The sequence below is a fragment of the Anguilla rostrata genome, chromosome 1 (assembly GCF_018555375.3).
Source record: "Anguilla rostrata isolate EN2019 chromosome 1, ASM1855537v3, whole genome shotgun sequence".
NCBI lineage: Eukaryota > Metazoa > Chordata > Actinopteri > Anguilliformes > Anguillidae > Anguilla > Anguilla rostrata.
This window is the reverse complement of record NC_057933.1, coordinates 82,076,146-82,099,169: the sequence shown is the minus strand read 5'-3', so window position 1 is coordinate 82,099,169 and position 23,024 is coordinate 82,076,146. Positions and strand designations below refer to the sequence as shown.

General features: G+C 40.6%; 2 protein-coding genes across 10 annotated transcripts in view; both read right to left on the bottom strand.

The window, feature by feature from the left end:
- The window catches only part of LOC135238005 (B-cell receptor CD22-like), a 93,280-nt gene that overhangs the window by 5,755 nt on the left and 64,501 nt on the right, over positions 1-23,024 (bottom strand). For 3 of the 9 annotated variants that reach the window (XM_064305667.1, XM_064305675.1, XM_064305624.1), the window contains 2 exons: positions 3,746-3,827; positions 1,781-2,575 (listed from right to left, as the gene is read on the bottom strand). The exons of 1 other annotated variant lie outside the window; for it this stretch is intronic. In XM_064305667.1, coding sequence (XP_064161737.1) covers positions 2,556-2,575; positions 3,746-3,827 — 102 coding nt within the window. In that variant the 3' untranslated portion in view covers positions 1,781-2,555. Of the gene's footprint in view, positions 1-1,780; positions 2,576-3,745; positions 3,828-5,607; positions 6,195-17,459; positions 18,360-23,024 lie in introns of those variants that run through there. 5 more of the 9 variants (XM_064305683.1, XM_064305693.1, XM_064305634.1 and 2 more) reach the window with 3 other exon arrangements.
- LOC135239171 (B-cell receptor CD22-like) lies at positions 7,581-12,926 on the bottom strand. Its single transcript, XM_064307663.1, has 5 exons — positions 12,884-12,926; positions 11,933-12,004; positions 10,729-11,001; positions 8,326-8,598; positions 7,581-7,621 (listed from the first exon to the last, which is right to left on the bottom strand). The coding sequence occupies exons 1-5, from the start codon at positions 12,924-12,926 to the stop codon at positions 7,581-7,583; spliced, it is 702 nt and encodes a 233-aa protein (XP_064163733.1).

The window sequence follows — 23,024 nt, the reverse complement described above, 5'->3', positions numbered from 1 at the left end:
TGCCCCCACTGTATTATTGAAATTCAGATGTCAATAATTATGTTCATTTTTGCATATTACGCTTATAAAAATAAACATAACTACCATGTTTACAAAAAATGATTCCGGATTACAACACAAAGTGATGCTAAGATCTGAGGCTTTGCCTATTACAATACATCCATCAATCCATCCATTATCTATACCCGCTTATCCTGAGCTGGAGCTGGTGCTGGAGCTTATCCAAGCATGCATTGGGCGAGAGGCAGGAACACATCCACAGGTCTCTCAGTTTGGGTATCAGCCCCCTCTGTTCCCGGAACTGGAGAGGGACATCGGGGTGCCGTCCGCCGGGTTCCTTGTCCGGCGGTGTCGGGCGACTTGGAGAAAAGTCCGCGCGTCGCTCCTACGCTCCTCTGCTAGTCAGAAAAGACTTGCTGACGGGCGCCGCCGTCCCGTGCCTCCCTATCGGGTGTGTCAACGGGCGTGGCTCTCCACTCGGGATCTCCCTCTGCGGGTAGAGTCTCGTGAGCTCGCTCCTCGCTGCGTGGGGCCCTTTGAGATCATCCGTAAGATCGACCCTGTCACTGGTCGCCTGCAGCTCCCTCGCTCCATGAGGATCCGCCCCGCGTTTCATGTCTCCCGTCTGAAGCCGGTTCTCGTGAGCGCGTTGGCTCCGGCGGACCACCCGCCGCCCCCGCCTCGGCTCATTGATGGGGAGCCTGTGTTTGCAGGGCGTCTCATTCTGGCTGAGAGACGAGTGGGCAGAGGGGTTCAGTTTCTCATTGACTGGGAGGGCTATGGCCCCGAGGAGCGCTGTTGGGTCCCCTCTAGGGACATTTTGGACCCTGAGCTTATTCGGGATTTTTGCCGGCGTGGTTCTGAGGCCGCTCCTTAGAGGGTGGTAGTGGCTATCCTTGGCCACTGGAGGGCACCCTTGTCACTTCTTTCATTACATTACATTACATTACAGGCATTTAGCAGACGCTCTTATCCAGAGCGACTTACACAACTTTTACATAGCATTTTACATTGTATCCATTTATACAACAGGATATATACTGAAGCAATTTCGGTGAAGTACCTTGCTCAAGGGTACAACGGCAGTGTCCTACCCGGGAATCGAACCTACGACCTTTCGGTTACAAGCCCAGTTCCTTACCCACTGTGCTACACTTTCCCCTAATCGAGCTAATTGGGATCACCTGCTGTAGTTCCTATTTAAGCTCTTGCTGGCCTGCAGTCAGTGCTTTTGTGTCAACTTTGGTTACACGTAAGCCGGTATTCTGTGAGTGTGTTTGTAACAGTCTTTCTTCCTATTTTGGAAGAGATCTGTGTTGTACTGAAGGCTGAGACTTAAGGGATTATTTACTATAATTTCACAATAGTCTCTTACTTGGTATTGCAATTTGGGTGTTTTTCTATCAATCCTCATTTTGAGGGCTGTTTTTCTTTAGTTTTCACCTTCTTTACACTCTCAGTTCTTTTTATGAGACAGCTTTATTATACTCCTTTTTCTGTTCGGTTTTGCCCTTATCGCTGAGTAGTTTTTTGTTAGTATTTAACGGTAGGACTTACCACCCAGAGGAGTATATTATTCTGTTCTGTCTAGTTTGAATACTCCTTGTCCTTTAGTGCTTATCACCCCCCCCCCCCCATCCCCCCATCACACCTGTGGGATGTTTTTTAAAAAATACCAGTTTAGTGCCTTACCTGCACATGTTCTATTCCATCAGCAGAACCCAGGGGGTAACACCTACAGTACACGGTTTACTAATACTTTACTTTAATTTTTACAAAATTGTTCAAGCATAGGTTTATTTTATTTGTTTCATTGAATGATTGTTTAAAAAATTCAAGGTATGCTCTGAATTCTAACGTTTGGTAGTACAAAAATAAACACTAAGAATGTGAAAAACAAATTCACGTTATGTGAATTTATACTCTAGATGGTATCAGCTCAGTAATAAGCACAATATAATCACAAAATGTGCACAAGAATGTCTGTAATAGTAAATGTTATACAAGTATTAATAAAAAAATAATAATTTTTGAATTACATATAAAGCCAAATTCTCCAGGATATCTGGCCAGGGAATACATTCAGCAATGATAATGGCTTTCAGTCACCAACATCATGATAATACTTTGTGTACAAAATGAAGACATGAGCTGTTATGCATGTAAATGTTGATAGAATGCCAAAGGAATGATCCATTCTGAGCACATCTTTGCAGACTACAATAACCACAGTCATCCTGGTCATGTGACAAAGGCACAGTCATGTGACCTGAGTTCATGAGGAGAGTTCATGTTCACTGGTTTTAATAAATACTCTTAAATGTATCATCCAGTGAAGGACATGTTTGGTTCATACCGCTTGAGGATTACTTTGCAGACAATCTGCTGTTTAAGGTTCAAGAAAAAACACAGAAAATGCTCACACATTCAAAGAAAATGTCCAAATATACACTGAATGAACAGCATTGGTCAACAGTTTATGAAGCAAGATATCTTCCTGGTTTATTTTCACATGTCCAGTTTTCGAAGTGTGCTGTAGAGAACACAGTCTTCCTTTACGGATGGTGCTGGTGACCTGCATGGAGAAAACAGCGCATTTAGAATCTATTAAAGTCACAGACGTTCTCATTCTCATTTCAGTCGATCCTGCCTGAGCCTTTATCACATTTAGGCACACCTTGCAACATGAAGCACAAGCAGAAGCTTTAGCTACAGAACAGTTATCTGGAATTTTGGAAAACATTACATCACTGTGATGTCATAGGCTGAGGTCACCCAGCAGGGAGATGAAAAGAGAAGAAAGCTGCCAAGCAGAACAAACCAAATGATGAATCTAGATCAGCGGAACATGCTAATATTGTACACGCTGATGTAAATGTAACACATCTACTACGGTTAGAATCTAACTACTCTATGTTTTTGTTTCCAACATAAATCATAGCACAACAATCTCAGCTCTCCCCAATGAGACACTCTGGTCTATCCAGTGAGACACTCTGGTCAATCCAGTGAGACACTCTGGTCTATCCAGTGATATGCTCTGGTCAATCCAGTGATATGCTCTGGTCTATCCAGTGATACGCTCTAGTTTATTATCCAGTGAGACGCTCTGGTCTATCCAGTGAGACGCTCTGGTCTATCCAGTGAGACGCTCTGGTCTATCCAGTGAGACACTCTGGTCTATCCAGTGAGACGCTCTGGTCTATCCAGTGATACGCTCTAGTTTATTATCCAGTGAGACGCTCTGGTCTATCCAGTGATACGCTCTAGTTTATTATCCAGTGAGACGCTCTGGTTTATCCAGTGAGACACTCTAGTTTATTATCCAGTGAGAAGCTCTGGTCTATCCAGTGAGACACTCTGGTTGCGGCTGTTAGCAGGTTGAACAGAGGGCCGGAGTGATTGCAGGTTTTTTGTTCTTGCCCAGGCATAAAGACACCTGATTCTACTCATCAAGGTCTCGATTGAAGACCATGATGAGTTAATTAGTTGAATCAGGTGTTGTAGTGCTGGGCTAAACCAAAAACCTGCATGGAATGGACACTCACCTGACCCCAATCAGAGAGAGAAGTCTATAATAAAAGCTGCTGGAGAGAGATAATAGACCTGACAGAGCGACAGTCAGCACAGGTAGTATAAAGGTGGGATAATTTTACCTGGGGGCAGCACTGGACAATGGAGTACAGAACCTACTCCTGATTGCGGGTGTTAGCGGGCAACACAGAGAGGTAGAGGGGAACTTCACCGTCGTCTCTGTCCGTACCCTGTGTTCCAGTGTGACTCATTGCCATCCCTGAGACGTTGCCATAAATGGGGCGTTTATTCCCCTGCAGGGTAAAGAAAAGAGGCAGGAGAAGGATGGGAAAGTTCCACAGAAAGTACCTGTTCATTTCAGTGAGCTCCTCAGAGCTGGAGTGAGCTACTCACCCCCATTAACTGCAAATCATCAATTTAACCTAATATAAAAAAATCAGCTAATGAATCAATGTTTTATTTTCAAATACATGCCATCAGCAGTTCAATATCGACTGAACCAGACATACAAACGTAATACACTTAATACGATTTTTTTGTCTCTAACATGACCAGAATAACAGTGGATTTCTGTAATAATTTGGAAAGATTGCACACTGAAGTACTTTTTTTCATTCCAAAGCATATATTTGCAATAACCAATAGCAATAAACCACCATCACAACAATAATCTGTGTGTATTTATTCACTGGCAACAGGTGAATACAACACATACAGTACAAGTCACTCTCCCTGGCAATATATGTAATGCACAGATTATTTCATGCACATAAGCAGTATTGTACTGTGTAACGTTACTGTCACATACTGCAACCCCTTTTGAGAAAATGAAACTGTCCTTAACAGGGGAATACACATAATTAATTCCTGAAATATTTCCATTAAGCATGTCAACACACATAGAAGATCATAACCTCATACAGTAAATCTGTACATAATCTAATAAACCTTCAAGGTCACATGGCACACACTGCTATGCTTTCTACTTATTTGTAAGAAAGGTTTATTTATTTATTTAGGATCCCCATTAGCAATACACAGGTGCTATATAAATAAATAAATCATGTCTCATGATTACTGTTATAAAGCATTATGAGCATTAATCAATCTTCAAAACTCTAATTATACTGTATTTTGAGCAGATTATAATGCATTATAAGTATATAATGCATTATAGACAGGCATCATAGACAGTGTTAACCGAATTTCCATTTTTGCTTAAAGAATGCAGTATGCATTATCAAAATTATATTATATTCGTAGATAAATACATGTATGCATACATGTAGACTGATTTAATGAACTCACCTGCCTGCCCCCTTCTGTCTCATTAGTTGATTTTCTCCTCCTGATTATTCAGAAAAGAAAGAAAAATAAAAAGTAAATCTACCTTCAGATAAATCTTTAAACAGCCCCCTCTTGTATAAACTGCATTTTGCTTTTGTTTGAATGATGTGTATTGCTGAGGTAATAGTGCCCATGTACGTGTATATTTTTTATTATTCAGATGTCATTTGGTTACAGGAAATGAGCCTGAGTTATAAGAGGTTTTTTCCTGCCCAGTAAATGTAGTTCTGCTTTATTCAAACCAACACTGGATCTCATGGGCAAATTGACGTGCTTGAAAGGATTCTGTTATAGTCTGTAACTGTCCACATGATTCATATTAAGAACAAGCTTTAAGGGGATTCTGTTACCCCATCATACAGGTTTGATTAACTAATTGGGACACTAAAATGCATCAGTCAGGGTTTATAAAATTGACATCTCAATAAAACAAGATGTCTAATAATGCAGTGGTCTAAGCACTAATCCGACATTAGAGGGGGGAGTATGGCATCAGCATGATGTAACGTAGCTAAAGCTTGACAAAAACATTCCACAAAAATGTACACTCGTTTTAAACTATGAGTCTAAATCAGACATACAGTAATTCACACTGGAGTGACTACAGACCGACTCATTTACAACCACGTACCTCAGGCACACAACACCCAGAAACACAAGAAAAAAAATTTCAGCCACTCCCACAGCTGCAGGCACGATCAGTGACTGACCTCCTAAGACAAGTCAGAGAGATGTAGCCCTGTCAGTTATGATATAGCAGTGTTCATTTCACAACATGCCTCACGAAGGTCCTTAAGGCGAAAGTTTATAAATGTTTAAATACACCCCTTACATGCCTACCTCTACTAGAAATTTCTGTACATTTGAATTTTACTGAATTCAATGCTGGCATCATGATACTTTTAGTTACACTGCTCATCATCATTATCTACCATGATCCGGTTCGGATTGTGGCACCAATGTTATGATCAGCATTGCTTTGTAGCCACTGGATCACAATCAGCGTCAGATAAAACATTTTATCAAAGATGTTCTGGTCCTACCTTGCACTGTGACCAGTAGAGCAGACGCATTCTGAGCTCCAAGTCTGTTCTGTGACTCACAGTAGTACTGTCCTCTGTTCCAGGATCTAAACTCAGAAAAGTTTAAACTCTGTCCAGATCCTGCCTGCCAGACTCCAGTGTCATTCTTCTTATACCAGGTGTATCTCTGCACTGGTGGGTTGGCATCACTGCTGCAGGTCAGAGTCACTGAACTGCCCTCCACTATTTCACCAGAGGGACTCACTGATACTGAGGCACTCTTCGGAGGATCTGAAAGAGAAAATAAAAGGTCTTGCAGTTTTAATTAAAATTCACACAGAGGTGTTCTTGGGAGCATCTAAAATCATTAGAAAAATGTGTTGAATTCCATATAATTTCTCACTCACTGCGTTGCTTCTCGAAACACTAGCAGAAACATTTATTTCAAAGTAATGTTTATAATGGAGCTGAAATCTCACAATGTGAAGTGGAGGAGTGATGTGGTTAGGTCACCATCTGCAGGTGGAGTGGGAGCAGTATAGCTGGCTAACAACCACGCCTGTTTGCATTTACAATTGATTGGTAATAGTTTATAGGCTCTGCCTGCAGTGAGACCGGGGTGCTGGAATGAGAGACGCACGCGGGAGCAGCATGCCATCTAATCCCCGTCCTTATCGTCTGTGTTTTGTTTTGTTTTTGTTTCCGTGTTCTTGGTATCGAGCGCACAATAAAGCCTTGGTGCCTCTAACAATGACGGATTGTGTGGTTTGTGGGGAAAATGACTGCAGAACCTGTTATAGTAAATATCCCAGTATATCATGCTTTGTTACAAAATGAACTGGATATCCTGTAGCTTTTTATGGTAGTTGGAAAATCACACAGCAGAATCAAGTTTTCAAAAGTGACAGCAGTATTTAGATATGTCTTTTTAGCATCTTCATTAATAATGATAACTTCATTTTTTTAAATGTTGAACCGCTACATGTGGTACCTTTTTTTGCCCTTTGCAAACTCAAAATGACTACACGTTTTACCTAAGACATGTCAGTATGATCAGACTCATCACTGTATGATAATGTAATTATATCTGATTTCTCCTCCACTGGCCAGTGTGACTGCTTTACTCAGTGTCTTACTGCTGTGAAGTTACCCAAAGACACTCAGGAGATACTGACTCTCTGCTCTGTGTGTCTGAAGCTGAGATGCACTGATATACTCACATTGCACATCAAGACTTTTAGGAGGAGATCTGTTTCTCCCAATCGCAGTCTCTGTCTCACAGTAGTATTCTCCTGCATCCCGCAGTGTGATTCTATGAATGGTATAACTCCGGTCTGATCCTCCCCATGGGGATACAGCTCTATTATTTTTATACCAGGTGTATCTGTGCACTGGTGGGTTGGCATCGCTGCTGCTGCAGATCAGAGTCACTGAACTGCCCTCCACTATTTCACCAGAGGGGCTCACTGATACTGAGACGCTCTTCGGAGGATCTGAAAGAGAAAATAACAGGTCCTGCAGTTTTAAATAAAAGTCACACTGAGGTATTCTTGGGAGCATCTAAAATCATTAGAAAAATGTGCTAAATTCCATATAATTTCTCACTCACTGTGTTGCGTCTCAAAACACTAGCAGAGACATTTCTTTCAAAGTAATGTTTATAATGGAGCTGAAATCTCACAGTGTGATGTGGAGGGGTGGTGTGGTTAGGGCATCATCTGCAGGCAGAGTGGGAGCAGTATAGCTGGCTTACAACCACACCTGTTTGCAGTTACAATTGATTGGTAATGGTTTATATGCTCTGCCTGCAGTGAGACCGGGGTGCTGGAATGAGAGATGCATGTGGGAGCGGCATGCCTTCTAATCCCCGTCCTTATCGTGTGTGTTTTGTTTTGTTTTTGTTTCCGTGCTTTTGGTATCGAGCGCACAATAAAGCCTTGGTGCCTCCAACAACGACGGATTGTGTGGTTTGTGGGGAAAAGGACTGCAGAATCTGTTACAGTAAATATCCCAGTATATCATGCATTGTTACAAAATGAACTGGATATACTGTAGCTTTGTATGGTAGTTGGATAATGACACAACAAAATCAAGTTTTCAAAAGTGAGAGCAGTTTTTAGATATGTCCTTTTTTAGCATGTTCATTAATAATGATAACTTCATTTTTTAAAAGTTGAACAGCTGCATGTGGTACCTATTTTGCCCTTTGCAAACTGAAAATGACTACAGGTTTTACTTAAGACATGTCAGTATGATCAGACTCATCACTGTGTGATAATGTAATTATAACTGATTTCTCCTCCACTGGTCAGTGTGCCTGCTTTACTCAGTGTCTTACTGCTGTGAAGTTACCCAAAGACACTCAGGAGATACTGACTCTCTGCTCTGTGTGTCTGAAGCTGAGATGCACTGATATACTCACATTGCACATCAAGACTTTTAGGAGGAGATCTGTTTCTCCCAATCGCAGTCTCTGCCTCACAGTAGTATTCTCCTGCATCCCGCAGTGTGATTCTATGAATGGTATAACTCCGGTCTGATCCTCCCCATGGGGATACAGCTCTATTATTTTTATACCAGGTGTATCTCTGCACTGGTGGGTTGGCATCGCTGCTGCTGCAGGTCAGAGTCACTGAACTGCCCTCCACTATTTCACCAGAGGGGCTCACTGATACTGAGACGCTCTTCGGAGGATCTGAAAGAGAAAATAACAGGTCCTGCAGTTTTAAATAAAAGTCACACTGAGGTATTCTTGGGAGCATCTAAAATCATTAGAAAAATGTGCTAAATTCCATATAATTTCTCACTCACAGTGTTGCGTCTCAAAACACTAGCAGAGACATTTCTTTCAAAGTAATGTTTATAATGGAGCTGAAATCTCACAATGTTATGTGGAGGGGTGGTGTGGTTAGGGCATCATCTGCAGGCAGAGTGGGAGCAGTATAGCTGGCTTACAACCACACCTGTTTGCAGTTACAATTGATTGGTAATGGTTTATATGCTCTGCCTGCAGTGAGACCGGGGTGCTGGAATGAGAGATGCATGTGGGAGCGGCATGCCTTCTAATCCCCGTCCTTATCGTGTGTGTTTTGTTTTGTTTTTGTTTCCGTGTTTTTGGTATCGAGCGCACAATAAAGCCTTGGTGCCTCCAACAACGACGGATTGTGTGGTTTGTGGGGAAAAGGACTGCAGAATCTGTTACAGTAAATATCCCAGTATATCATGCATTGTTACAAAATGAACTGGATATACTGTAGCTTTGTATGGTAGTTGGATAATGACACAACAAAATCAAGTTTTCAAAAGTGAGAGCAGTTTTTAGATATGTCCTTTTTTAGCATGTTCATTAATAATGATAACTTCATTTTTTAAAAGTTGAACAGCTGCATGTGGTACCTATTTTGCCCTTTGCAAACTGAAAATGACTACAGGTTTTACTTAAGACATGTCAGTATGATCAGACTCATCACTGTGTGATAATGTAATTATAACTGATTTCTCCTCCACTGGTCAGTGTGCCTGCTTTACTCAGTGTCTTACTGCTGTGAAGTTACCCAAAGACACTCAGGAGATACTGACTCTCTGCTCTGTGTGTCTGAAGCTGAGATGCACTGATATACTCACATTGCACATCAAGACTTTTAGGAGGAGATCTGTTTCTCCCAATCGCAGTCTCTGCCTCACAGTAGTATTCTCCTGCATCCCGCAGTGTGATTCTATGAATGGTATAACTCCGGTCTGATCCTCCCCATGGGGATACAGCTCTATTATTTTTATACCAGGTGTATCTGTGCACTGGTGGGTTGGCATCGCTGCTGCTGCAGATCAGAGTCACTGAACTGCCCTCCACTATTTCACCAGAGGGCTCACTGATACTGAGACGCTCTTCGGAGGATCTGAAAGAGAAAATAACAGGTCCTGCAGTTTTAAACAAAAGTCACACTGAGGTATTCTTGGGAGCATCTAAAATCATTAGAAAAATGTGCTAAATTCCATATAATTTCTCACTCACTGTGTTGCGTCTCAAAACACTAGCAGAGACATTTCTTTCAAAGTAATGTTTATAATGGAGCTGAAATCTCACAGTGTGATGTGGAGGGGTGGTGTGGTTAGGGCATCATCTGCAGGCAGAGTGGGAGCAGTATAGCTGGCTTACAACCACACCTGTTTGCAGTTACAATTGATTGGTAATGGTTTATATGCTCTGCCTGCAGTGAGACCGGGGTGCTGGAATGAGAGATGCATGTGGGAGCGGCATGCCTTCTAATCCCCGTCCTTATCGTGTGTGTTTTGTTTTGTTTTTGTTTCCGTGCTTTTGGTATCATGCGCACAATAAAGCCTTGGTGCCTCCAACAACGACGGATTGTGTGGTTTGTGGGGAAAAGGACTGCAGAATCTGTTACAGTAAATATCCCAGTATATCATGCATTGTTACAAAATGAACTGGATATACTGTAGCTTTGTATGGTAGTTGGATAATGACACAACAAAATCAAGTTTTCAAAAGTGAGAGCAGTTTTTAGATATGTCCTTTTTTAGCATGTTCATTAATAATGATAACTTCATTTTTTAAAAGTTGAACAGCTGCATGTGGTACCTATTTTGCCCTTTGCAAACTGAAAATGACTACAGGTTTTACTTAAGACATGTCAGTATTATCAGACTCATCACTGTGTGATAATGTAATTATAACTGATTTCTCCTCCACTGGTCAGTGTGCCTGCTTTACTCAGTGTCTTACTATTGCAATGTTTCCTAAAGATACTCAGGAGATACTAACTCTCTGCTCTGTGTGACTGAAGCAGAGATGCACTGATATACTCACATTGCACATCAAGACGAATAGGAGGAGATGTTTTTGTCCCAATCCCATTCCCTGCCTCACAGATATATTCTCCTGCGTCCTGCAGTGTGATGCTTTTAATGGTGTACCTGTCCTCTGGGCCTCCTGTCTCTGAGGAGACAGCTCTATTATTCTTATACCAGGTGTAGTTCTGCACTGGTGGGTTGGCATCGCTGCTGCAGGTCAGAGTCACTGAACTGCCCTCCACTATTTCACCAGAGGGGGGCACTGATACTATGACGCTCTTAGGAGGATCTGAAAGAGAAAATAACAGGTCTTGCAGTTTTAAACAAAAGTCACACAGAGGTATTCTTAGGAACATCTAAAATCATTAGAATAATGTGCAAAATTCCATATAATTTCTCACTCACTGTGTTGTGTCTCAAAACACTAGCAGAGACATTTATTTCAAAGTAATGTTTATAATGGAGCTGAAATCTCACAATGTGATATGGAGGAGTTGTGTGGTTAGGGCATCATCTGCAGGCGGAGTGGGAGCAGTATAGCTGGCTTACAACCACACCTGTTTGCAGTTACAATTGATTGGTAATGGTTTATATGCTCTGCCTGCAGTGAGACCGGGGTGCTGGAATGAGAGACGCACGCGGGAGCGGCATGCCATCTAATCCCCGTTCTTATCATGTGTGTTTTGTTTTGTTTTGTTTTTGTTTCCGTGTTTTTGGTATCGAGCACACAATAAAGCCTTGGTGCCTCTAACAACGACGGATTGTGTGGTTTGTGGGGAAAAGGACTGCAGAACCTGGTACAGTAAATATCCCAGTATATCATGCTTTATTACAAAATGACCTGGATATACTGTAGCGGTTTGTGGTAGTTGGAAAATGACACAGCAGAATCAAGTTTTCAAAAGTGACAGAAGTATTTAGATATGTCTTTTTATCATCTTCATTAATAATGATAACTTCCTTTTTTTAAGTTGAACAGCAGCATGTGGTACCTTTTTTGCCCTTTGCAAACTCAAAATGACCACACGTTTTACCTAAGACATGTCAGAATGATCAGGCTAATCATTGTATGATAATGTAATTATATCTGATTTCTCCTCCACTGGGCAGTGTGACTGCTTAACTCAGTTTCTTACTGCTGTGAAGTTACCCAAAGACACTCAGGAGATACTGACTCTCTGCTTTGTGTGTCTGAAGCTGAGATGCACTGATATACTCACACTGCACATCAGGATCGTTAGGAGGAGAGGTGTCTCTCCCAATCCCATTCTCTGCCTCACAGTAGTATTCTCCTGCTCATACACACACACGCACACACAAACACATACGCACACACACACATGTATACATACACCCACACACATCCACACACGTACACACACGCACAGATGTATGCATACACACACACAAATGCGCAAATACACGCATACACACACACACACAGAAACACACTGCTCAGAAATGTTTCAAAACACAGATGTGTTGGCAATATGACAAATAAGGGATTCAATTTACAAAACTTTAAAGCAATTGAACCTAACCTCTCCAAAACAATGGAACATCAATAATTGTACTTGTACTCCAATACTAACTGATGTCAGTAGATGGCAGTAGCCGCCGATCAATGTGAGATTCGCAGGAACAGGAAGTCTTGCTTAGTAGCTAGCTTTGCTAGAATGCAGTAGCAAACCAAGTAAGTTAAGAGCAAGTGTCTGCATATGCCTTCGGCTGAAAACTGTTATGTTTTGCTTGCAGTGAAAACAAACTGCTTTCATTAAAACGTTGCACCGGAATACTTGTGTCGTCATTCTAAGAATGCAACATGCACAATCAACAGCTCCGATCATCTAGTACAGCCACAGATATTTATGTCATGCCTCTGTCTCAGTTTCAAAACTGAGTGTGAAGAGGAACTTCATCTTATAAGTTCTATCTTTTTCCCCTCTCTTTTCAGATGAGCGATTTTGCACTGCTCTAAATTAATGTACAGTAGAACATTATTTTATATAAATTATATACATTCCTTAAAGCAATTTAAATGTATTTACTTTGGCTTCTGATTGAGATAATGAAGAGAGACTAATAAATATGAACACATGCTGATAAATACTTTATATGTAGACTGAAATATCAGAACTACATTTGGAAAAAAAACAAAACAAACAATTTACCTGACACGGAGAGGACGATTACCAACAAGGTATTGAAGAGCATGGCTGCATCAGATTGAAAATATTTATCCAAATACACATATACAGGTCTTGATTATTATTTACACTGTGAAAATGAAGAGCAGAAACAAAGACTGCCAGAGTATTCTATTCATTTTCAGAAATAGCAGAATAACAATTACTACACAAGCACACACAGTGAGTTAATGTGCTGCTAATGCCTAAAAATGCTTTGGGTTTTATGAAGAGCTCACAAAGATTCCAGAAAGCAGAGACTCAAACAGCCTTTTACTTGATGAATGATATTTGTATCGAAGGGGCTGCAATCATTTATAGTCCGAAAATGCATTTTATTTTATATTTGATTACAGTTCAATCTTCTTGCACCACAAAATACTGTGACGTAGTTTTGACTAAATTAAATGATATGATGATGCACTTACCAGGAGAGAGTCCTGTTCTGGCCTCAGTGGCTTGCTAATGAGCCATTAGTATTAAACAGCCTTGCAGACAGAGCAGTGTGGCTGAATATGATCGCAAATGAAATGCTTCACACTAAATATAAAAGTGGAATGTGTTACAGTTCTGATTCACTTCCTGAAGATCATACACATTTTAAATTTTATTGGATACAAGAGTTTGAATAAAATATACAGAAACGTTTGCTTTGTGTCTGGACTGGACCAGTAGTGCCTTTTTCAAAAAGACTGGGTAATTCTAATTTCTTTGCCCCCACTGTATTATTGAAATTCAGATGTTAATAATTATGTTCATTTTTGCATATTATGCTTATAAAATAAACATAACTACTATGTTTTTATAAAAACGATTCCGGATTATAACAAAAACTGTTGCTAAGATCTGAGGCTTTGCCTATTTCAATACATCCATCAATCCATCCATTATCAATACCCACTTATCCTGAGCTGGAGCTGGTGCTGGAGCCTATCCAAGCATGCATTGGGCGAGAGGCAGGAATACACTCTGGACAGGCTGCCAATCAATCGCAGGGAACACACACCATTCACTCACACATTCAAACCTATGGGTAATTTAGAGTCTCCAATTGGCCTATTTGCATGTTTTTGGACCGTGGGAGGCAACCGGAGTACCCGGAGGTACATGCAAACTCCAGACAGAAAGGCCCCAACCCGAGATTCAAACCCAGTGCCTTCTTGCTGTGAGGCGACAGTGCTACCCACTGCACCACTGTGCCACCCCTATTCCAATACATGTACAGTAGAGGTTAAAATAAAAGTGACTGTAAAAGGTGTGATAGGCATCAGGCACAGGTAATCACTGATACATTCAGGAGCCCTATACAAAATCCATTACCTAAACCATTATTTAATTCAGTTTAGTAAAAGATCTTCCAAGAAATTCATCTGAAATGTACATACAGGACTCATCGATTTTAATATTTGCCCCATCTACAGGTAGATTGAATGTATTGCATCCATCTATCCCTCCTAGGTAAATTTTACGGCCACAAACAGCATGCTTTATCATTGCTACCATACATTGCTCAGTCGTGTTTAAGTTTCATGCATCGGATTTTTAACATGAAGCTGGAACATCAACAAAACGCTGCTGATGCTTGGCCTATAACCCTCTTATTAACATAAAGATTGCACACATTGTACTTTCACAGAAGATGAAAGGAGTGGACAGACGTAGGTTTTGTATCTTTGTGTATGGCAGCAGTGCAGTATGGTGGTTTGGGGGTCCAGAGTGTGACTCTGACCACAGACAGTTAAAGCGCTGCTCACTTCCTGCAGCCTGTTCTATTCTTTATTTTATTCCACATCTCAGTTCAGTTGGGGTGGAGCAGCGCTGTTTCTGTGGTTGATGTTCATGTGACCTTTTAGAACTTTGGTTTTGCTTTGCCTGTTATACGGTCCTTCATACACATAATTAGTTGCGTTTCAATGCTGATATTTCATAAAGATGACTTTTACTACATACGACCTATTGTATAGTATTATTATAGTATCTTTCAAAGAGATGAACTTGATCCCCACGTGAAATAAATGGAATGCAGGCAAAACATGATGGCCATATGAAGAAAATAATGATAATATTTTTCAGAACAGAGGTTCGAGGTTCACAGTGTTTTACAATGCTCAAATAAACCTTAATACATTGATACACAAAATGAAACAATGTATGTAAAGAAAACAAATATAAATATGCATTCTTTCAAATATCTAAAACCAGACAGAAACTTAAATATGTGATCAATACAACAAGGCAATGTAAAATTAAGTACTAAAACACTGTTTTAAAAACATCTAGGACCTTACCTTTAAAAGTGACTTGAGTTTGGAGATTATAATCTGCGCAGACTATAATAAAATATAATGTAATTAGACATTATTACAGATTAGACTGTAATATCTTCAGACATGGGCCTGGAGGACTATGCAAAGGAGATGCGCACACACACACACACATTATTTCAAGAATAAAACTTAGTCTCACAAAAGTTTAAATGATGGCAAAATCTATCATTTTCTTCAGGAATAGAGCACACCAGTAAATGCAGTTCATTTACAGTTCTGCCCATGTTATGAAGCCAAAGAAATCTACTCATCTCTGTTGCAGAGCTGTGAATAAACAGGAACTTCAGATAATTTCTATGCTCTACATTTCAAAGCAGATTTATGGTAAAAACAAATGAAAAAAGATTCTGATCAGCCTAGAATCCCTAAACCAAATTCAAATTAAAATTCAAAATAACTTTATTTATCCATTAGGAACATCATTTGTGCAAAAGCGTCAGTGCATGCTCAGCACATAACCGGACAAACGACAAACACAGATTATGCAACATACAAGTGTAGATTAAAACAGATGTCCGCCTATAGGGCATCTAAACAACGTATGTGATCGTGTGTATACAATTTTGATTGTCATTTCCTGTAACATATGTCTTTAATTTTTGCTTTCCCAGTCTATTGAGTTAAACAGGTTAAATCAAATCATAGTAATTCTAAATAGATTTTAGCTTCTGAAAGATATTGTAACCTCTGTAAACTGGCATTAATAAGCAGAACTGAAGTAAATAAATTTTTTACCTGTGGCAGAGAGAAGGGCTTACAAAAATACTGTTGAGGTTGTTTAGAGCATGGCTGCATCGGCCTGAACATATATATAAAAAAACATAACTTATTTTATTTCTTTTGTTTTTTAAGCCATAACCAAAATTCCACAAAAAAATCACTGATATTAAGCATTTAACAGATAACATGGAAAGTAATAAAATAAAGAGTTACTTTCAGAAAACAATGATCTTTTTTTTTTAAAAAATTTTCATTATTATTATTTCATTTTACATTATTTTAATTTTAAGAAAGCTAATTTACTGTTTTAACTAATGCTGTGCATGTTTTTCCCACTGGTCACATAGCCACCTTTCAGCAGTGAGAGAGACTGATCTCCATTCGGATCACTAGATTAGCACAGAATAAAGCACTCGCTGTAATCCGTAGATCAGAGAACAACACTGTACTTTAATTTCCCCACTGTTTAAAAAAATGCAAAAATTTTAAGCTTGCAAAAATCAAAGATGTCTTCTCTCAATTTCTATCAAGGCACTCTATTGAATAATGTACATAATTTTACAACTCAATGAAAAAATGTGTTAACAGCCATTAAGAATAAAACAGCGCTAAATCATGCACTTACGCTGGTAGAGGAGGTGTGATCTTAACGGTTTTCAAACTGTCTGAAACGGCCCTGCTGACAGGCTCATATTTCTGAACAAGGCAGACTGACTGTGATGAATGCAAAGCTTTAAGAATAGTAGTTTCTATTTGTAAATATTATTACATTTTACTTTAACCAGGAGAGTCTCGTTGAGATTCAAAATCTCTTTTTCAAGAGTGTCCTGGCCAAGACAAGCAGTAGCTCACGCAGTATAGCATCGTTGAAGAATGACAATATAAAATCAAATTATGGACAACAAAGATTATTTTAAAAGAATGTAACTTCACTGTGTAACTTGACATATACAGTTAACAGTAGTTTAAAAGCCAGAAAATAGAGGGAACCATGATCCAATGCGAATGACAATATTTTGCTGCTGTAGCCTAGCGTTTAACCCCCAGATCATTATTAAGATTGCACTTACTTTTGCAGAAGATAAAAGGAGCGGACAGGCGTAGTTATCTTTGTGAAAGTATCACGGCTCTGGTGCCTCAAAGCGGGTACTGTGAGGTGCCCCTGCTTGGCTCTTTTGTGCAGAGCGGGCGCCGCTGTGGGTGAAGCTGCCTAATTTCAGGCGAGAGCCACCCTGACCACAGACAGTTAAAGCGCTGCTCACTTCCTGCAGCCTGTTCTATTCTTTATTTTATTTCACACCTCAGTTCAGCTGGGGTGGAGCAGCGCTGTTTCTGTGGTTGATGTTCATGTGACCTTTTAGAACTGTGGTTTGGCTTTGCCTGTTTTACGGTCCTTCACACACATTATTAGTTGCATTTCAATGCTTATACTTCATAAAAATGATTTTTACTACATACAGCTGATTGGATTATTGTATCTTTCACATTTCACAGAGATGAAATAGATGCCCACACGTGATTAAAATGGAATTTATTTGAATATAATTATATTTATTTATTTTATAATATTATTATTTATCTATTTTTTTGGAGGGGGGGGGGGTGGCAGGCAAAACATGATGGCCATATAAAGAAAATAATGATAATCTTTATCAAAACAGAGGTTCAAGGTTCACAGTGCTTTACAATGCTCAAATAAATCATAATATATTGATACACATAATAAAACAATGTATGCAAATAAAACAAATAAAAAGATGCATTATTTCAAATAGCTAAACAGACAGAAAGTACAAATGGGGTCAATACAACAAGGCGATGTAAAATGTCAAACTAAAACACTGTTTTAAAGTATTTTGGACCTTGCCTTTAAAAGTGATTTTGGAGAATATAATCTACATTAATCTGCATTATAATCTTCCCATTCAATGTAAAATAATACATACGCGTGTACATGAGTTATGAGCGTGTGTGTAACAGAGTTATATAAAGGTGTAACGGTGTCACAGGAGCATGTATGCAGCAGGGTTACATGAACATGCATGTTGCAGCAGGGTTACATGAACATGCATGTTGCAGCAGGGTTACATGAACATGCATGTTGCAGCAGGGTTACATGAACATGCATGTTGCAGCAGGGTTACATGAACATGCATGTTGCAGTAGGGTTACAGTACTTTGGGAAAAATCCTCCACCATCAGCTCATTATAAGATGGATAAGCTAGCAGAAACAGACAGCAGTTCTGTGAAGTTAAAGACAAAAAGAGACTCTTTCACCCTGATCTCCATCATTTCTCATTCTCTGCAGATTCTCTCCTCTGTGTGTTTTAATCCCACACTGAGGCCTCGTCAGCTCTCTGAAGCACAGAGTTTGTGTCGCTGGCTGCGTTTGTCACTCTCTGAAGGCTCTGCTCTGAGGTGAGACACAGGAAGAGACTCAGTTACACATAAGTGCGCCTCCAGTTACACTGTTAAAAGGGAACCAGAGTGGCCACACAGTCCCTTGCATTCCCTATCCAATCTGTTGTCCCAAAAAACGGATTCCTCTGTCGATTTAGTGGATTATATATCACAGAATCACTTGAAGAATTTTATCATTACAGAAGTATATTTTTCACATGTTAAAAAATCACACGAAATAATATCCACAGATACAATTACAACATATTGAGAGTTAAGTGGGGAATATTCCTCAATAGTTTTAACCAATAAAAATAAGGAGGAAGACTGAAAATGACTGCATCACACAGTGATGAACTGGATGAACTGTAACTTGCCTGGTGTGTATCTGTGCTTTGTGTCTTCTGCCCAGCACAGACCTACTGACTTTGTAGTTTCATAAAAATACAGCATGTACACAGAACTGTCCTTTGCTTTTCTGAACGGCTGGTACGGTTATAATGGTGAGAATATCCAGGCGTGAACTTGTTATTTACAGTACGAGAGCGTCTGCTCCTCCCTCTCTCTCTGTTGGTGCTCTTCTTCCTGCTGAAAAGGGGGAAGGGGAGGGGGGGGGTGAGTACAGACCTTCAGGAGCTGTGGATCAGCCATCCCAGATGATATTTTGCCAAAACATTCCTACCTGCTCCTCTGAATTCAGCAGCAAATTAGTAAAAATACTGCATACCTCTCTGATAGCTAATGGTGAATTTCTATAATCATGTCTTCTCAGTGATGATTGGTACCCAGATGCTTTTGCATTGCAAACATTTACCTTGTGCACACCATGATAGCAAAGAGTGCAAAAGGCACTGTGATTCCAACAACCCTCCATACAAGCGCTGTCCAATCTCCTGCTGTAAATAAACAGAGATAGAATTTCAGTTGACATTTATATTGCAGAGACTACATTCCAGAGTCATGAAAAATAAGTGCATGCATAAATGTAGGAAGGTCAATGCAACACTCAGAAAATCAATTAAATCACAGTTAAACATGAGTTAGGTGTGTGCTTTGGCACACACCTTTGGTGATGGCTGCTTTGTAAAATCCGTCTTGCATTACGTTGTTATGAAATATTCGGTTGTCATTCCGTTTTAAATTACTAACGCTGGTTTTGCGATAGGGATGAATCCCACATGGGGGCCCCCTGGTGCCACGGGGGCCCTAAGCAGCCGCTTAGTTCGCTTATGCCTCGGGCCGGCCCTGCATGCATTATTTCCCAGTAAAACAGAAGATGGGGAGACACTCACATTTCACATTGACTGCAGGGGAAGTGACTCCTCCTGTAGCACAGGAGTAGAGATCTGTATCATCAGTGATGGCTACACTGAGGGAGTATTTATACTCATAGGGCACAACTTCTCCATTCTTGTAGCAGGTAAAGGTTGGGCTGCCACTCAAAGTGCAGGTGCTGCTACAGGTCAGTGTTCCTCATTCTCTGTCACTTTCACCTGAAGACCTGCATACAAGAATAAACATGATAAAAAAAAACATTCTGTTTCTATTAGAAAATGATTAGGTGTTAATAGTATATAAAGCAAGTTTAGAATTGCCTGTAACTGTCAATGAGACTCCAGGATGACCAGTATATTTTCCACCATAACAGTCGGTCAGGAACCTGAATCGGTATGTTCCTGAATCAGTTACTCTCAGTTGGTTTATTCTGAAAGTGCAGTCACTGTTCTGATTCCCCAGGTACTCCACACGGTGAGAGTACTCTGGGTCCTTGGACAGGTCCTCAGGCTCCTGTGGCTTGTTCCAGTGAATAACCCAGAATGTTTTCTGCACTGTGTGAGATGTGGGATATGAGTAAGTGCAGCTCATGTCTACTGAAGACCCCTTTAAGGCACAGATTCTCTCAGGGGTGTAAGTCACTCCCCATCCCGTCTGGCTCAGAACACCTGAAAAATACAAAAACACACACACACACACGCAGACACACATACACGCACATACACATACACACACGGGCGTGCACACACACACACACACGCACACACATACGGGCGTGCACACACACACATGCACAAACATACACACGAACACATGTATACATTCACATACACACACACACACGCGCACACATACGCAAATGCACGCGCACACACACACACACACAAATTCACGCACGCACACACACAAACACACTGCTCAGAAATCTTTTAAAACACAGATGTTTTGGCAACATGACAGATAAGGGATTCAATTAACAAAACTTTAAAACAACTGCACCTAACTTCTCCAAAACTATGGAACATCAATAATTGTACTTGTATTTCAATACTAACTGATGTCAGTAGATGGCAGTAGCCACCAATCAATGTGAGATTCGCAGGCAAAGTGTGAAGAGGAACTTCATCTTATAAGTTCCCTCTTTTTTTCCCCTCTCTTGAGATGAGCGATGTTGCACTACTCTAAACTAATGTACTGTAGAACATTATTTTATATGAATTATATACATTCTTTAATGCAATTTAAATGCATTCACTTTTGTTGCTTCTGATTGAGTTAATGAAGGGAGACTAATAAATAGGAACACATGCTGATAAATACTATATATGCAGACTGAAACATCAGAACAAAAACACACAAACAATTTACCTGACACAGAGAGGACGATTACCAACAAGGTATTGAAGAGCATGGCTGCATCAGATTGAAAATATTTATTCAAATACACATATACAGCTCTTGGTAATTATTTACACTGTGAAAATGAACAGCAGAAACAAAGACTGTCAGAGTATTCTGTTAATTTGCAGAAATACCAGAATAACAATTACTACACAAGCACACACAGTGAGTTAATGTGCTGCTAATGTCTAAAAATGCTTTGGGTTTTATGAAGATCTCACAAAGATTCCAGAAAGCAGATACTCAAACAGCCTTTTACTTGATGAATGATATTTGTATGGAAGAAGCAGCAATCATTTATAGTCCGAAAATGCATTTTATTTTATATTTGATTCCAGTTTAATCTTCTTGCACCACAAAATATTGTGACGTAGTTTTGACTAAATGAAATAATATGATAATGCACTTACCAGGAGAGAGTTCTGATCTGGCCTCAGTGGTTTGCTAATGAGCCATTAGTATAAAACAGCCTTACAGACAGAGCAGTGTGGCTGAATATGATCGCAAATGAAATGCTTCACATTAAATATAAAAGTAGAATGTCAGATCTGTCTCACTTCCTGAAGGTCATACACATTTTCGATTTTATCGGATACAAGCATTTGAATAAAATATACAGAGTCCTTTGCTTTGTGTCTGGACTGGACCAGTAGTGCCTTTTCAAAAAGACTGGGTAATTCTCATTTCTTTGCCCCCACTGTATTATTGAAATTCAGATGTCAATAATTATGTTCATTTTTGCATATTACGCTTATAAAATAAACATAACTACCATGTTTACAAAAAAATGATTCCGGATTACAACACAAACTGATGCTAAGATCTGAGGCTTTGCCTATTCCAATACATCCATCAATCCATCCATTATCTACACCCGCTTATCCTGAGCTGGAGCTGGTGCTGGAGCCTATCCAAGCATGCATTGGGCGAGAGGCAGGAACACATCCACAGGTCTCTCAGTTTGGGTATCAGCCCCCTCTGTTCCCGGAACTGGAGAGGGACATCGGGGTGCCGTCCGCCGGGTTCCTTGTCCGGCGGTGTCGGGCCACTTGGAGAAAAGTCCGCGCGTCGCTCCTACGCTCCTCTGCTAGTCAGAAAAGACTTGCTGACGGGCGTCGCCGTCCTGCGCCTCCCTATCGGGTGTGTCAACGGGCGTGGCTCTCCACTCGGGATCTCCCTCTGCGGGTAGAGTCTCGTGAGCTCGCTCCTCGCTGCGTGGGGCCCTTTGAGATCATCCGTAAGATCGACCCTGTCACTGGTCGCCTGCAGCTCCCTCGCTCCATGAGGATCCGCCCCGCGTTTCATGTCTCCCGTCTGAAGCCGGTTCTCGTGAGCGCGTTGGCTCCGGCGGACCACCCGCCGCCCCCGCCTCGGCTCATTGGTGGGGAGCCTGTGTTTGCAGGGCGTCTAATACTGGCTGGGAGACGAGTGGGCAGAGGGGTTCAGTTTCTCATTGACTGGGAGGGCTATGGCCCTGAGGAGCGCTGTTGGGTTGTTGGGGACATTTTGGACCCTGAGCTTATTCGGGATTTTCGCAGGCGTGGTTCTGAGGGACCGTCTGCGGCCGCTCCTTAGAGGGGAGGGGGCGATCTTGTCATGGTTCTGGGTGGTAGTGGCTATCCTTGGCCACTGGAGGGCATCCTTGTCACTTCGTTTCCCTAATTGAGCTAATTGAGATCACCTGCTGTAGTTCCTATTTCAGCTTTTGCTGGCCTGCAGTCAGTGCTTTTGTGTCAACTTTGGTTACACGTAAGCCAGTGTTCTGTGAGTGTGTTTGTAACTGTCTTTCTTCCTATTTTGGAAGAGATCTGTGTTTTACTGAAGGCTGAGACTTAAGGGAAGGGATTTACTATAATTTCACAATAATCTCTTACTTGGTGTTGCAATTTGGGTGTTTTTCTATCAATCCTCATTTTGAGGGCTGTTTTTCTTTAGTTTTCACCTTCTTTACACTCTCAGTTCTTTTTATGAGACAGCTTTATTATACTCCTTTTTCTGTTCG